Source organism: Anguilla anguilla, chromosome 16, assembly GCF_013347855.1.
Source record: "Anguilla anguilla isolate fAngAng1 chromosome 16, fAngAng1.pri, whole genome shotgun sequence".
Taxonomy (NCBI): Eukaryota; Metazoa; Chordata; class Actinopteri; order Anguilliformes; family Anguillidae; genus Anguilla; species Anguilla anguilla.
This window is the reverse complement of record NC_049216.1, coordinates 550,772-568,671: the sequence shown is the minus strand read 5'-3', so window position 1 is coordinate 568,671 and position 17,900 is coordinate 550,772. Positions and strand designations below refer to the sequence as shown.

The following is a 17,900-nucleotide window of genomic DNA, read 5'->3' as shown; positions in this document are numbered from 1 at the left end:
TAACATTGCAGCCTATTTTGGGACCCCTTGAAAAGAAAACTAAAACTTCAAAAAAGGAGAACAAATAAGCAATTTTTACACAATTTTATACACTTGAATATGAAACATGACCTCATGAGGCTAGAACATAGATACAGTATTTTTATGCTTGTGTTTTTTAATTTATCGCACCAGTGTGAAATCAATGCTTAATAAGACCTATTCATATGAGGCCTGTGTGAATTATTTTGATGGAAAAAGTCAGTTTTGAGAAGAGAGAACATGATTTTGAATGCATTAATGCATTTTGCAAGAGATTTGTGTCGTTTTGGCAAAAGGTTAACTGTTGTTGTGCTTTGTGTGTAGAGATTTGTGAAACTGAGCTATAGTTTCAGAAAACGTGTTTAAACAATTGAAAAAAACTGGCTTCAGCCACAAAGGTACGAGCCTGTAAATGTGAGTATGGCAGCTGCATACACTGACTCCTGTATCTCTGCTTTCAGAAACCCCTTCACCGCTAAGGAAAGTCAAAAAGACATTCTCTGTGTCCAGAGCAGAGAACTCAAGTCCAGGATAAATAATTAACTCTTCATATCAGAGGCTGCAGGCTGCAGGACCAGTATCTTCAGACAAGGCCTCGGATTCAGTCAGCATTCGTCATTATCACTGACTCACACTTGAAAAGAGCTGCCTGATTGTATTCCTCACAAATGTAGTCTGGCAAGTTCCTGAACTTGCCAAACTGAATCAAAGACTTTAGAATTGTGAGACAATTTAAGGACATGTCAAATTAACCGAGGAAAGTATTTTATCTGAAATCCTGGCTGTTAAATGTGAATCAGAGTAAGACTAAGATACTGGAGGGCTGAGAGACTGAGACACTGAGACACAGGAGAGCTGAGAGACGGAGACACAGGAGAGCAGAGGCACTGAGAGACTGAGACACAGGAGATCTGAGACACTGAGACACAGGACAGCTGAGACACTGAGACACAGGAGAGCTGAGACACTGAGAGACTGAGACACAGGACAGCTGAGAAACTGAGACACAAGAGAGCGGAGAGACTGAGACATAGGAGAGCTGAGACACTGAGACAGGAGAACTGAGGCATTGAGACACAGGAGAGCTGAGACAGAGACACAGGAGGGCTGAGACACTGAGACACAGGAGGGCTGAGAGACTGAGACACAGGAGAGCTGAGAGACTGAGACACAGGAGAGCTGAGAGACTGAGACACAGGAGAGACTGAGACACAGGAGGGCTGATACACTGAGACACAGGAGGGCTGAGAGACTGAGACACAGGAGGGCTGATACACTGAGACACAGGAGGGCTGAGAGACTGAGACACAGGAGGGCTGATACACTGAGACACAGGAGGGCTGAGACACTGAGAGACTGAGACACAGGAAGGCTGAGACACTGAGAGACTGAGACACAGGAGGGCTGAGACACTGAGAGACTGAGACACAGGAGGGCTGAGACACTGAGAGACTGAGACACAGGAGGGCTGAGACACTGAGAGACTGAGACACAGGAGAGCTGAGCAGCACACAGTATGGCAGTGTGATGCTGCAGATTGCAGGGCGGTACTTTATTTCTGTTTTCTGTGAAACTGAGCCCCTTGGGGAGGGGGCACTACAAAGCCAGATTATGGGGTTAGCAAGCTAACTGAAGCTTTAACCCTGGGGTTTCCATATCACAAAACTGACCTATATAAACCACAGCCTTTACTCTTTACATAGACCTGCTCTATAAACCACAGCCTTTACTCTTTACATAGACCTGCTCTATAAACCACAGCCTTTACTCTTTACATAGACCTGCTCTATAAACCACAGCCTTTACACTTTACATAGACCTGCTCTATAAACCACAGCCTTTACTCTTTACATAGACCTGCTCTATAAACCACAGCCTTTACTCTTTACATAGAACTGCTCTATAAACCACAGCCTTTACTCTTTACATAGACCTGCTCCATAAACCACAGCCTTTACTCTTTACATAGACCTGCTCTATAAACCACAGCCTTTACTCTTTACATAGACCTGCTCCATAAACCACAGCCTTTACTCTTTACATAGACCTGCTCTATAAACCACAGCCTTTACTCTTTACATAGACCTGCTCTATAAACCACAGCCTTTAGTCTTTACATAGACCTGCTCTATAAACCACAGCCTTTACTCTTTACATAGACCTGCTCTATAAACCACAGCCTTTACTCTTTACATAGAACTGCTCTATAAACCACAGCCTTTACTCTTTACATAGACCTGCTCTATAAACCACAGCCTTTACTCTTTACATAGACCTGCTCTATAAACCATAACCTTTACTTATTTATAACTCAGGGTCAATTACCAGCTATGCATCTGTCTGCCATTTTCGTTGTAAGGAGATATATTGTGATGTCCATAACAAGCACAGTATTTATCATATTTTAATACAGGGGGAGGACGACAGCTATTTCTGCAGAGAAATATGCTGGTGATGGCTGAAGTGAGCATCCCTCCATCAAAGGAATTTTGAAATCCTTTAAAATCTCCTTTCAAGACACTTAATTTTACACTTTATTATTTTACTGTCTCTCTTCAAACCAGTGCATGATTCCTGAAATTCCTTTGGGCGCTGGTACAGTATTGGAATGCCGTGTAACTGAAGGTATTATCATGAGTCAGGGGGCCTCTCTCACCTGTTGAGGGCCGGCTTAGTGTAGCTCACTGCATCACCGCATGCCAGCGCCATGGTAACCGAGCTGTCACTGGAGAGATGCGTCCTCTGTGAGGACCTCTGAAGCTCTTGGATCCTGCAGGAGAAATAGAGAGAGAAATAAATAATTACCGAGGCATTTGTGTAAGCAGTAATCTGGGGAAGTTATTTTGCAGCATCCTTAATACAAGACTTTTAAACTTCCTTAACGAGCACAATGTCTTGAGTAAGAGTCAGATTGGCTTTCTACCAAACCACCGTACAACTGACCATATTTACACCCTACACACCCTAATAAATAAACATGTCCACCAAACAAAAAATGGAAAAATCTTTGCATGTTTCATTGACTTCAAAAAAGCCTTTGATTCTATTTGGTACCATGGCCTATTCTATAAAATTATTCAAAGTGGAGTAGGGGGTAAAGTTTATGACATATTTAAATCTATGTATACAGGAAACAAGTGTGCGGTACGAATTGGCAATAAAAGAACAGAGTTCTTCACGCAAGGACGTGGTGTGAGACAGGGCTGTAACCTCAGTCCAGCATTGTTCAATATATACATTAATGAGTTAGCGGTGTTGTTGGAACAGTCTGCAGCTCCTGGTCTCACACTGTGTGACAAAGAAATCAAATGTTTGCTTTATGCAGATGATCTGGTCCTGCTGTCACCCACAGAAAAAGGGTTACAGCAACACCTAGATCTTCTTCAGCAATACTGCCAGAACTGGGCCCAGGCAGTAAATTTTAAAAAGACAAAAATCATGATTTTTCAAAAGAAGCCCAGATGTCAGGAAAACAGATACAAATTAACTCTAGGTAACACCGCCCTAGAGCACACTATGAATTATACCTACCTTGGTCTGACTATCACTGCATCAGGAAGTTTCCGCATAGCAGTAAATGCATTAAAAGAAAAAGCTCGAAGAGCAACATATGCAATAAAAAGACAACTTTTCAAACTAAATATCCCAATTAGAATCTGGTCCAAATTATTTGACAGTGTAATTCAGCCTATTGCGCTTTATGGAAGTGAGGTCTGGGGTCCACTCAGTCAGCAAGACTACACTGCATGGGACAATAATCCAATTGAATCCCTACATACTGAATTCTGCAGAAATATCTTGCAAATACAAAGGAAAACACCTAACAACGCATGTAGGGCAGAATTAGGCCGATTCCCATTGGTAATAAATATACAAAAAAGAGCTCTAAAATTCTGGATACATCTCAAATCAAGTCCCACTAACACGCTACAATTTAAAGCGCTAAAATCCCAAGAACTGAACCCAGAAAAGAGTCCCCTCAGTCAGCTGGTACTGAAGCTTACTAATTCTATAACCCAAACTAACCTGCATCACGCTCAGACCAGCACTGCTTACCAGCCGCAAATCAGAATAACCCAAATTATGCAACAAACAAAAAATTTGTATTTGGAACATTGGGATAAAGAAACCAAAACACAAAGTCGACTAAATTGCTATCGAACCCTGAAAAAAGACTATACTCCAGCAGAGTATCTCTTCTCTGTCAGAGATACAAAGCAGAGACGGATCCTGACCAAATACAGACTCAGTGACCACACCCTTGAAATTGAAAAAGGCAGACACAGAAATTCATGGTTACCAAAAGAAAAACGAATATGTGGTCACTGTAAGACAGGAGAGGTTGAGACAGAGATGCACTTCCTCCTAAATTGTACAAAATATACAAATATTAGAAAAATATATTACCAAAAATTTTCAGAAATTATACAAAACTTCCATTCTTTATCAAAGAACGAAAAATGTGCAGTCCTATTAGGAGAAGGACCAACAGCCCCAATTGCGGCTCAATATGTCTCAGCTTGCCATAACCTGAGGGACACTGAGTGACCATCGTACATAATTATAATTATCTATTTATTTATTTTATTTTATTATTATTAATAATAATAATAATAATAATAATAATAATAATAATATTTTATTTTTTAAATTTATTTATGTATTTATTTATTTTAATAGAATGTTCATTATTAGTATTCCACTGTAAATATGTATTTTTAATTGATTTATGATGCTTTGGCAATATGTACCTATGTATTTCCTGCCAATAAAGCAATTTGAATTTGAATTTGTGAGGGAGAGGGGAGAGAGAGAGAGAGAGAAAGAGAGAGAGAGCGAGAGAGAGTGAGGGGAAAGAGAGAGAGAGAGAGACAGAGAGAGACAGACAGAGACAGAGACAGAGAGAGAGAGAAAAAGACTTGACTTGGACATACCCCATGACCTTCACATTCAACACGCTCAGCCTAGTTACCCTACGCCTGGTGGGACTGGGTCTACAAAGGGTGTGTCCTCAGCAGTCTGCTTGTCTTCAGCATCACACTCCCCAGTGCTGCTGCTTCAGAAGCCTCATCTCCTGCCTGCAATCAGCCTTAAACAGCTCTGTTGCGCTTGGACCCCTGAGCCTCCCATATCGCACGGAACCGGAGGGGGGAGACTCACAGGAGCCTGCCCCTTATCAGAGCCCCCAAAGACAAACAGATTGCCTTTATTTATTTTACCAAGATATCATTAAATTCATCTCGTTTCAGTAGCACAGGGTCAGACAACCTGGGGCCCTCCGCCACCCAGATACTTCCGCTGTTTGGTGTATCGGAGGGGATTCTTACAACACCACCAACCTCAAGGCATTGACCCAATAAAAACACATTTTGATTTGGTGGCATTATGGAGCTCCATATTTATATTTAAAAAATAAATATTCAAAAATGCATCAAAAATCACTGCCAGAATTATTTGTCATTTGCTTCCAATAAATCTACTTGAATGTGAGACATAAAGACAGACAGACAGATATTGAAAAATTTCCTGTCTGTTCCCTCACACAGACCTAAATGTGGGTGTCGGGGGTGGGATACTAGTCCAGTCAGAGGCAGCATGTGGGGTTTACTGAACACATTGTGTTGAGTGTATCTGAACACAGTGTGTTAAGTAGATCTGAACACAGTGCGTTGAGTGGACCTGAACACAGTGCAATGAGTGGATCTGAACACAGTGTGTTGAGTGGATCTGAACACAGTGTGTTGGGAAGATCTGAACACAGTATGATGAGTATATCTGAACGAAGATTGTTGAGTATATTTGAACAGAGAGCAAGTTTCATGGGCGCTAAAATGTTCACATCTAGAGATGAGAGCAGAAAAGCCTCTGTAATGTTACTGACAGTCTGTGACAGGACCCGGGAGTTTGTGTAAATATCTGAAGGACTAATCAACGATTTTCAGCCTAAAACTGAATACAGCCCTCCACGAACATGATTCACACCCCTATACTCAGACATCAGGGCATGTGCAGCAGGGGGGAGCATGAGCCGCACCCCCCAGCCCTGTTCTCTCTGTCTTCAGGCTGTTCTAACTTTGGACCAAGGTTTCAGAACCGAACCACGTCGCCTTTGCTTTCCGGGACTTCGGCTACCCCCTCCTCACCTCCCACCGTCTGACCCCTCCCTCCTCCTCCTGCCCCTCTCTTTCTAAATCCAGTAAAAATAACAGTAATCAGCGGGGTAAATACGGAGTGCCTCCGTCGCCACGGTAATGGCGGGTTCGGGCCACAGCACCCGGAAATTGTTTTGCTGACAACACTGCTTAATTCACTGCTTCCACCGCACACCATTCTGTGACTGAAAAAGGCTTAAAACTGTGAAAAATTGGCCAAGCTAAAAAAAATGCATCTTTAAAGCCTTGTAAATACATGTAAATGTGTTTAAACAGACGCCCTTCCTGTTCTCTCCATTCTGCCTTTGAATGCAATCTTCTTGTACACCTGAGCAGCTGCATCTAAGAGCAGTCTTCCCTTCTGCTCTTAATTATATTAGTCCCTGAAAACATGAAACAAACATTCATTCACCATCGTCTTCTCCTGCAGGCAGAACCCAGTGTAAACTCTTTACGGAATACACCACCCTCAGAGACATCTGTCAGCATACAGACAAACACTCGTCCACATTGGCGGACTAGCGTAAGCATGCTATGACGTAAAACAGCGCTGTTGTACATTTCATTTCTCCAGGTTAATGTTCAGCTGTAGAGTAGGCAATTCATTGTGATACCCTTGGTCCATTGTTGACCATTGAATAAATCCGGTCTAATTCAGTGCAGTGAATGTATTCATATCTCTCTCACTCTCTCTCTCTCTAAATAAAATGTACACAAGGCTTTTTACAAATGAGATCAGTGCCTTGACTTGAAAATGAAAATACCATTAATCTTACTGCTAAATGTGCAAACATCTCTTCGACTGATAACCAGAACCTTGGATACTGCTCCTCCCACAGACCAGAACTCTGGCCAGCATGGAATTTACTCAAAGACTGGTCATCTCATAGACGAGAACTCTGGCCAATATGGCGTCTGAATCACAGATTTTTTTTTCAAGGTTTAAAAACCCCCCTTCTGGCACCCCAGGTACCATGTGATCAGGGCAGAACAATCATAACTCAGAGCAGGCCTGGCTGTCCATAGATGTCCTGAATTGTCTCACCATCTCCTTGAAACCAAGCCAAAAGCACTGTCAACTTGCCAGACTTCAAAAGCTTAACAAGGTTCATCAAAGTTCAGCAGACTTTCTAATAATGACAAATCAGTCAGATCTGGGTTGTGCACAAAATGAAAAGAATGTTACAAAGTGTTTTAGAAACTGAAACATGCTGCACTGAATGCTCACAGTGCCAGCTGATACGGCGATTATGTGTAGTGCGCTGTGCTGATTGGGTGACTGCGTATGGTGTGTAGTGCTGATTGGCTGGCAGGACTACTGCAGGCCTAGGTTCATGCAGACTCTGATGTGTGGCATGGTAACACACAGCCACAACAGAACAGACCATGGCCAGACCCTCATCCTCATCATTGTCTGCAGTGGTCCAAACAGGCCTTTTATAAGCCCTTTGAAGTGTAGGTTTTTGGAATGTTTTTCAGAATTCTAAGTCAGTGTTCAAGAACACAATTGCTCTAAGCTAACAGTAGTGATTCATACTTTAGCATTAACATTTTCAGTTAAGAACATTCTAATTACATTTGATTTGTGATCTCACATCTTAAAGGGTTAGATATTCTGTTTCAAGCAGGGCCAAGCCTCTCACTCTACTCCTCTCACTGATCATTGTGTTACTCTCACCTGGCTTCTCTCACTCCTCTCTGTGCTTTTTTTAATGATCATTAATGAAAGAGAATAATGAAAATGAAAGTTGCACAATTCTCTCCACGAGATAATTTTTTTTCCATTTCAAAATCACCAGCATGCTTCAGCAGAATGCCTTCATCGGGGTGTAGGGTGACACTGCGGACGCATGTCGCTCATTTTCAAATAAAAAAATGTCTTAATCATATGGAGAAAAGTGAGCGGATTTATTTTTTCACTTTAACACCTAATAGAACAGTTCCAGTAGTAATGGGCGGATATGTTTTGGTTCCCATAAAGAAGCACAGCCAGATAATAACCAGCACTCACCGTCACTGCTGTTTTAGTTATTCTAACCAATGCATTCCATGATTTGTGTTTTTATTTTTCCAGCATCATGACCAGTCTATCCCCATTCTATTGTCCCTCATATCAATAGAATACTTTAGTTTGCCTTTATTGTGTCCACCTCTGTCCCCTTGTTCTACTGACTGTACTCAGACCTTTGTGGGGTACGAACAGTGAGTGCTCCAAGTATGTGGGGTCTTCAGGGGTTCTGACAGAGTCTGGCCAGAGGTGGACATGATTAACTGGGCTGATGGGAAATGCACTGGGGAAGTAAAGATCCACATGTTCCTTCTCCAAGAATCACCCATAATTCAGCGGTGCAAAATCAGTGAACCACATCCTCTGGAGACAGCATTATTGCTGTATCAAGTGTGCATCAAAGAAAAGATTCCACCCGAGGTTTATATCACCATAATTAAATTCAAATGAAGCCGGACGTTCCTATGCTGATTACTACCAAAGACCACACTGTAGGAACACTGCAGTATAGACTCGCTAATTATCAATGCTGAGCACTGATGACTCAGCATAAAATGTGGCTTTTACTTAGGTTACACTTTAAAACATGAGAAATTAAACATCTGATCATTTTTAAATAATGAGGAGGGTAAGACTAAAATGAAACTTAATAGAAAAAGTGAATCCTTCCAAGTGTTTAATGTGTGGCAGTAAAATTCAGAAAAGCAACTATTTTACAGCGTCATTGCTAGACCAAGCAGAACAAATGGGTGACACTTATCTTTATTTTTATTTATAGTGTCTGTACTAACATTTGGAGAGGGAAACTTTACCGTTGGAAGGTCAGTGAAAAGTTGAGGTCTTACCTCGGGATCGGGGAGGTGGGTGGAGAACAGGAGGATGATGGGAAGGCAAACTGCCGCGTCGTGGCCTGGCACTCTCCGGAAGAGTCCACCAGGTCAGGCATGCCCGGGGAGGTGCCCATGGTCTCCGTGACGACCAGCTCGGGGTCCAGGATAAAAAGTTCTTCCTGTGAGATCTCCATCACGTAGTTCAAGTGTTCCTGGGATTTAGCAATGGAAATTCCACAGAGTGTGAGGCGATGGTCAGAGGGCACGGTCGCCATCTGCAATATTCCCCGCCTTGTTTGGCACTTTCATGGTTTCACAGCACTTTCGTAACTACAGTGACTACAGACTCTCACTTGCAACCATCAGGTCCTGTCCCTTCTGACCTCATGAAACACACAAAACATCAACCAATAACATCTGCTCATATATACTTAAAATAATAATAATCTGTACATCTACTGCAACCAATGGAAACAACTGCTCATATCCACTTCAACCAATTGAAACAACTGCTCATATCTTCTTCAATCAGTGAAATCTGCTCATATCTACTTTAACCAATAACAACATTTGTGCATATCTACTTTCACAAATAACATGTCTATTCATATCAAACAATGACAAAGACTTGGTCAGAAGAAGCAAGCCTCTCCATTTTTCCTCTATAAACTTAGGGGGCCAAGGGGGGAGAGCCATTATTTGAGGGACTGGAGCTTTTCTTTCAGCCATTTCAGCAGCACATCATCAATGATAAAAAGCAAAGATTATGCCAAAATCAAGGCCTTAAAGTTTTCCAAAATGGATCTGTGTAACAGTAACCACAATCACAAATGTTCTCAAAGTTATTTATCGTATTCAAACACAACCCTAGTTGGAAACATGCAATGAGATATACATTTAAAAGAGTAATTGTATTGTAGACAACAGTTTATATATCCGTTAAATATCAGTTAACTAATATTTGCTTTGGAAAATCAGACGTACCTGTGCTCGGTCAATTCTGTAAAACCGATCAGCTGTTGTAGCTGAAAACAAGACATAAAATGGGTATATAAGAGACATAGAAATACAAGAATATTCCTTCATTATCTAAATAGAACTAGCAATGTACATGAAAACCAAGCATAATCCTACAAAAAAAAAAAATTCTAAGCAACAATATTCACATTTTCTCTAATATTAAAGTAAGTCTCAAACATTTCCAGTCAAGCCTAGTAGGTGGAACTGACTTTGACTTTATCTAACAGAGACAGCTTGATTTTAAGAGGAATAACTGGCAAAGCAGTGAATTCCGTCTCTGTCAACAGATCAATAAGTCATATGGCATGAAGACGTGTCCCTGAATGACTCTGGTTTGGCATAGTGCTGCAGTGCGGACTGAGGAGCCATCACAGATCTCCCACCAGATTGGCCTGTTCCTGCCAGACTCTGGCGGCAGTGCCAGACATTGACCGAATGACCGGAGCCCATTACCGCATCTGTGAGGTCATCAGAGCGGTACGCATGCCAACGCAACTGGCCGCATGAGAGTTTGAGTGAAAAGAACTGGGTGACTGCATGCACAGCAGCGCTTGTGATCGATGGTGCGGTTAATAAGGAGTCTGAATGGGGAATCCAGAAAAACGCTTCAGGACGATCCACCACCACGCCTAGCGTGCCAGCCCGCTCTCCACACGGTAAACGCAGGACGGCTGTGATGAGACCAGACGTCCCATGGCCGACCTCTCCAGCCGGTGGCGAGCCGCCGCGAAACACCGTTCAGCAGGGGGATGGTGGGTGTGTTAGAGCAGGACACGGGAAATGGGCTCGGATCTACTTACGGATCTCCTGCCAACTTCTGCTCCTAATCATGGAGCTGCGAGCCACAGCATGTGTATTGTCTGAGTTCAGCCACATGTATTGTGGTCCAATCTATGAGCAAACTGGCAATGTTAATTAATTGAGTGAATGAGCTAACTGAGCCAGGGGTAATTGGTGGATATGAAAATGTGTGCACACACTGGCCCTCCAGGAACTGAGCAGCTCTCCTTGTGTTAGAGAGAGCATGCTGGATCTCAAGGAGCTGCTATCTTTCCCCCGGACGAAGAGCAGAGGCTTCAGCGGGAGTGGTTATCAGTATCTGCTCCTGCCACTCAATGAACAGGCCTTACTGAGCTTCAAAGTGAAGTGAAACACATTCCAGAAGGTTCTGGTCTCAGAAAGTTCCGGTCTCAGAAGGTTCTGGTCTCAGATAATGCTCTGCGAGCGTTTACATGGGAGAACGCAGCACTTAGAAGGTTAGGGTTTGGTTTTGGGTTAGGGGATAATGCAGCATTCAGAAGGTTGGGGTTTGGTTTTGGGTTAGGGGAGAACGCAGCATTCAGAAGGTTAGGGTTCGGTTTTGGGTTAGGGGATAATGCAGCATTCAGACGGTTAGGGTTCGGTTTTGGGTTAGGGGAGAATGCAGCACTTAGAAGGTTAGGGTTTGGTTTTGGGTTAGGACAGAATGTAGAGATTTTCTTTCTACAGATGGCAGCATGCTGAGCCTTAAGGAAGTCAAACTCTGCCTGGCAATAAAATACTATTTAAACAATATTATTTGTAGAGTGTTTTTCTTTCATGGCACACAAAGCACTTTACACCATAAAAGTAGAGACAAGATAAAGAAATGCAACAGTCATACTGCACATAACCTAATTAAAAAAGTTAAATAAGGTAATGAGCAATTTAAAAATGTGACTTAAAAGACAACAGAGTTAGAAATTTTTATATAATCCCCCATCCCCTCCCCCATAGCTCAGGAGGTAAGAGCGCTTGTCTGGTAGTCGGAGGGTTGCCGGTTCAATTCCCCGCCCTGGGCATGTCGAAGTGTCTCTGAGAAAGACACCTGACCCCTAATTGCTCTGGTGAACGCGAGGCATCAATTGTAAAGCGCTTTGGATAAAAGCGCTATATAAATGCAGTCTATTTATCAATAATCATGACCAGGAATAAGCAGGTTAGATGATGGATGGATGGAATACCTTGCTTCTTGTTGATTTAAAATTTGCATCTGGGACAGAGAGGAGATCTTTAGTTGAGGCTCTAAGGTACGTACTTTTGATATTTGCAATGCATTCTGGGGCTAGACCAAGATTTGCCTTAAAAGTGATGAGTAAGGTCTTCTTCAAATCAAAGCTCAAAGAATCTGGAAGCTAATGCAGTGAGGTCAGGGCAGGTGTTAGGAGATCTCTGTTTGTTTTACTGAGAAGCCGAACAGCTGAAGATGTAAATTATAGGCTATAATAAATTACAGACATTAGACTATAGTAAAACATTTTACATAGGGACACAAGAACAGTTTTTATTTATGAGCTTGTCAAAACCAAAATAAGAGACTTCTTGTCATTGCTAGAGTGTTAATTTCTTTCCACTGCAGAGTTCTTTTTAAAAATTTTTTTACCCGTTTTGGCCCGTTGGGTCAGGTCGGACACGATGGCCCGTTGGGCCAGGTCGGACACGATGGCCCGTTGGGTCAGGTTGGACACGGTGGCCCGTTGGGTCAGGTCAGACATGGTTCGCCGTTGGGTCAGGTCGGACACGGTGGCCCGTTGGGTCAGGTCGGACACAGTGGTCCGTTGGTTCAGGTCGGACACAGTGGCCCGTTGGGTCAGGTCTGACACGGTGGCCCGTTGGGTCAGGTCGGATACGGTGGCCCGCTGGGTCAGGTCGGACCCGGTGGCCTGTTGGGTCAGGTCGGATACGGTGGTCTATTGGGTCAGGTCGGACACGTCCACAGTACGTTGTGCGGGCCAGGCAGGCATTTCTCTCTGTACCCGGGGAGTTGAGTCGAGCCGAGCTGAACCAGCCTGCCCTGCTGCGGGGCCGCTGCTTTTTTAAGGGGATTTCCACATGCACACAGGACCCACTGTCATCCTCGTAATAACCCCAGGTGTATGAGTCAGCATGAGCCCTATCTGCAGAATTATCACACCTACCTGAGGGTACAGGTTTTATAAACTTAAAAAAAAACCTGTAGTTCCTTCCCCCAACAGCAAGAGAGCAGCATTCCGAAGCTAGTAAATATATTTATGTACCTTAATCATCTCAGTTCCGTTTCATTCCGTTTCCACAGGGGTGTCAGTTTAGGCGCAGGTTTCTGTTCTACTCCAGAACAACAACACCTGATTCAACTAAAAGCTAATCCTATTCTTTACACAAGACCTTGCTTGATTAACTGAATCAGGTGTTCCACTACTGGGCTAGAATAAAAACATGCAAACACAACAGTCCTGGATAAAACTGGACCCCCATGGATTGGATAGAGATCTGCATTTACAAGCCCTTCAGTTGCTTCTTAATTATACAACTGGTGGTGTTCCTTTAACTGCTTCCCCAATTGCTCCTGATTGACTGCCTACAGTGACACCTAGAGGATGAGAACTGAAAGTCAAATATTATTTGTGCTCATGGAGACAAAAAAAAAATCGTGATGCATATATTAATTAGGAATACAATATGAGCACACTCACAAATGCATTTATGAATGAATTCTACAATATCGGCCCCTTGGAATGCTTTGGTTTGCCGCTCACTGTCTGTGGCCTGCAGGGGGTGCACGTCAGACGAAGAAAATAAGGGAGAAGATGTGCCAATCATCCCACATTTTAGCTTTGACAAGCTCACAAAAGACTAATGTTGTCTTCTACACGAACAGTTTTACTATAAAATTATTTACAAGTGAATAGGCATTGTTGTGTAGAGCTAATTAGCTAATTGACTCCAATTAGTTGATGCAGAAATCAACAGAAGACAGAAATCAACGTCCACCTGACACAGAGGAGAATCAATAACGAAGCAACCGTACACTCCTCTGGACCACACCCAAATGACACCAACCCAAATAAAGGACACAGGGAATGTTGTTATGCCTGCATTTATTGGGCAATGACGGGTCGCTGTCGACAGAAGGGCTCAAGTGGAAATCAGCAGGGAGAAATGGTTAGTGTCCTGCTGTGACCATCACGCTTTAATACTTTCATAAAGCAGCACTGATCTCACCTTCCTGGGAGCTTTGAGACATCTGTGAATGTGGTGATGCTCCCATTGATAGAGATGAAATGCTTATTTTGTCATATCCCTTGTGTTTCTCATGTTTTGTTAGCGTCACGTATCTTGTCTTTTCTTGTACGATCTTTGTTCTCTGTTGCAGTGTAGGCGGACTCTCGCCCTCAGCCCCGGCATCTAGGTTAATGTTACTCACCTGTACACATTCCGCACGCTTCCTCTCCTGCATTTATTCTCGGCTCACCCACAGATCTTCGCCAGGTCGTTTTCTCAGCCCATCTGATACCTACTCCACGTCGGCTCCCCGAAATTCGCTTAAAGTAATCCTGTGCTTTTCTGTTCTCTTTCTCAGATCTGTGCACCTGCCTGCTTCCCCTTCACTGCCAGTTACGGTCCACTCCCTGTCTTGTTGTATGTTTGTCACCTGTCCTGTTCGTAGTCCTGTCCTCATGGTTGTTCCCGGTCCTGTCTTTGTCCCGTCTACCGTCTTAGTTTAGCTCGCCGGATCCAGCTCGCCCTTCGCCGGCCTCCCAGTCCAGTCCAGTCCAGTCCGATCCAGTCCAGCCCTGTCCGGTCCAGTCCGGTCCGGTCCAGTCCAGTCCTCATCTTGCCAGCCCTGTGACGGCTCCGTCTCCGGTCCGACTCCAGCCAGCTCCCTGCCACGATCCGCCCTGCGCCGTTCCGTCCGAACCAGCTCCTGCACCCGGCCACGCACCTGCGCCCCGTCTCCTCCCAAACTGTTCCTGTCTCGCCCCTCTCCATCATCACTGTCTGCTCTGTACCTCTCGCCAATAAATCACTCAGTTTTGAATCTCCTAACTTGTCTGATATTTAGATTCATTCATTCATAATTAGTTTAATCAATTCCCAGAGAGCTGGCAGTAAACTGGGTAAGACGTGTCCTAGGCCTAGCGGTAATAAGCCTGTCTGAGGCTGGGCAGTAATAAGCCTGTCTGAGGCTGGGCGGTAATAAGCCTGTCTGAGGCTGGGCGGTAATAAGCCTGTCTGAGGCTGGGCGGTAATAAGCCTGTTTGAGGCTGGGCGGTAATAAGCCTGTCTGAGGCTGGGCGGTAATAAGCCTGTCTGAGGCTGGGCGGTAATAAGCCTGTCTGAGGCTGGGTGGTAATAAGCCTGTTTGAGGCTGGGCGGTAATAAGCCTGTTTGAGGCTGGGCGGTAATAAGCCTGTCTGAGGCTGGGCGGTAATAAGCCTGTCTGAGGCTGGGCGGTAATAAGCCTGTCTGAGGCTGGGCGGTAATAAGCCTGTCTGAGGCTGGGCGGTAATAAGCCTGTCTGAGGCTGGGCGGTAATAAGCCTGTTTGAGGCTGGGCGGTAATAAGCCTGTTTGAGGCTGGGCGGTAATAAGCCTGTCTGAGGCTGGGCGGTAATAAGCCCGTCTGAGGCTGGGCGGTAATAAGCCCGTCTTTAAGGCGAGTGCAAGCACCTTTGTGAGGCGGAATCTGGAGCATTCAGGCAGCTGGAGGATTTTGGGTGATTGGAAGCCCATCCACACTGGCTACACAAGAGCAGAGGATTTTGGGTGATTGGAAGGCCATCCACACTGGCTACACAAGAGCAGAGGATTTTGGGTGATTGGAAGGCCATCCACACTGGCTACACAAGAGCAGAGGATTTTGGGTGATTGGAAGGCCATCCACACTGGCTACACAAGAGCAGAGGATTTTGGGTGATTGGCAGGCCAACCACACTGGATTCATACGAGCAGAAGCTCTAGAACACTGCAGAAAGGCTTCTGTCTTCATATTTCCCTGATCTAATGCAAACGCTGGTGCCAAAACATAATGCTTCCATGGGAACATAAATAAGGCTTCCTAAAAAAACAAACCCATTTAAGAAATCTGAGATTATTTTAGTACGGGTATAAAAACAATGCAAAATCCACTTGGCTAAAATTGAGTTTAGGGCAAAGAACACTTTGGCACCTTAAATTAAGCTGACATCAAGAGAAATATATAGAGTAATTCTTGACAACTCCTGCTCTGTTCTGAAATGTCAATGATTTTAATAGTCACTGATGCCCAAGGATGGAACTTTACCCCTGATGGTCCTAGCATGGGTAAATTCCATGCCAAATGACTACCAGAATGAGTCAGGATTTATGGGTGAAGCATGTTTCAGCAAGCTGGCTTACGTACAGAACTGGTAGCAGTTTGACTGCTCATCCAATTAAGGACATATATTACACAGTAAAAATCTGACAATGAACAAAAACTAGAATTAAACCTCAGTTTTTAGTTTTCTTTTTTAATTTAAGTCAGAATAATAATCAAAATAATTTAATCACAAAATTCTTGTTTTTATGTACTGTTCATAAATACTGTTTGTATCAAGGCTGTTGATCAAACTATCTCTTTTAATACAGAAATGGCTGGTTTAATGGAACGTGTTTTAATTGAATTGGCAGACCTAATTCCACACTGGTACAAGTCCTGTTGATGTCATGAAAAATGAAAAAGTGTTGCATAATTATCTTTAATTAAATTGAATCATGCTGAACCAGGATCTTGCCCAATTTATCCAATAAAACTACTGCTGATTTCACTGTGATACAACTAAAACCTGAATGACCAGCGGGGTCCTGTGAATCTCCTCAGGTCTGGAGGTCTTTTTTAAAAACCATGTTAATAACGACCCCACCCAGTTTGGGATATTTGAGTAGCATGTTTGTGTGTGATACCTATTGCAGACAGATAAAGCAAGCCAGCTTGACTCAGTCAGGGCTAGCAGGGACCAGCTCTCTGAGAATAAACCCATACAGAACTCTGGGTAGCAACATGCCCTTCGTCCAGCCAATGCCCGATTTCTGAGAATTAACCTTCCAGTTCCAATCACTTCCTGTGACCTTGAGGTGTAAGCCCACATACATTACAGGATGGTTAAGGGAATTGTGTGGTGTGAACAGCCATGTGTGGACAGCGTGGCAAGCTATACTCACAGTCCAGAAAACACCATTTTGGGGAAAGCTTCTGTGAAGACAGCATTTTTGATTTAGCCCCACTCCCCTCCTGAGGAGAAAAAAGGGAAATTAGATTAGTTCTACTGTAGCCCACTCTCTTGACTAAACACCAATGAGATGGAGAAACATTTTACACCTCCTAAATCCCAGGAGAGACTTCTGATGAAAGTTATTAATTGAGAAAGAAATAATTATTGGGGCTGGATGTAGGTGAGACAGTCAGTGCTTCTAGTCCGGTATTTTGCCAGGACTTGTATAAAATGCTAAGCAGTTTTTGAGGGCTTTGATTCCACAGAAAAAAAGCTTGGCATCTAATCCCTGACCGCACTCTGGGCTTCAGTTCACTGGGCACAGAAAGGCATGGGTTAGCCATGATTCAAAAACCCCCAGTTACAAAAAGGCTGGGGGGGAAAAACATTTTGTTCCATTTTCTTTTTTATGATACAAGTCCAACGTGTGTTGCCTCTAACCCCCTCCTGCCCTCACATCCAATGCTCTAAAATGGCGTTTTCTTCAGCCTGTGCCCCGAAGGCTGCAGGCAAGAGGGACTGAGCTTTTGTGACAGATGGACAGTCACTACTCAAAGGATTCCTTGTCTGACTTACAGCAGGAGTGAGTTAAGCAGCCCCAAATGACACCCTCAGGGAGGGGAAGTCTTTTCTTCAGAGTAATTACAGTTATAAGCTTCATGTCAACAGGAAGGCATATAAATGTACATGCTGAGTCTTATTGTGCAGTGATCTGTTTTATTGCATGGTGGGAGGCTCCCTATACACTTTGTCAAGAGAATCTTGGACTGTGACAACAAGCAACAATACAAAAACCTTCACCAAAGCCACAAGGCTCATTTTCTGAAGGAAAGCAGCCATCCTCCAGCATTACGTGTCCT

At 43.7% G+C, this 17,900-nt stretch overlaps 1 protein-coding gene across 7 annotated transcripts in view; it reads right to left on the bottom strand.

Moving 5' to 3' along the window:
• The window catches only part of LOC118215376 (diacylglycerol kinase zeta-like), a 140,775-nt gene that overhangs the window by 30,918 nt on the left and 91,957 nt on the right, over positions 1 to 17,900 (bottom strand). For 6 of the 7 annotated variants that reach the window (XM_035396098.1, XM_035396096.1, XM_035396099.1 and 3 more), the window contains 4 exons: positions 16,991 to 17,060; positions 9,996 to 10,036; positions 9,027 to 9,223; positions 2,678 to 2,791 (listed from right to left, as the gene is read on the bottom strand). In XM_035396098.1, the coding sequence (XP_035251989.1) occupies positions 2,678 to 2,791; positions 9,027 to 9,223; positions 9,996 to 10,036; positions 16,991 to 17,060 (422 nt within the window). The remainder of the gene's footprint in view (positions 1 to 2,677; positions 2,792 to 9,026; positions 9,224 to 9,995; positions 10,037 to 16,990; positions 17,061 to 17,900) is intronic. The other variant, XM_035396100.1, reaches the window with a different exon arrangement.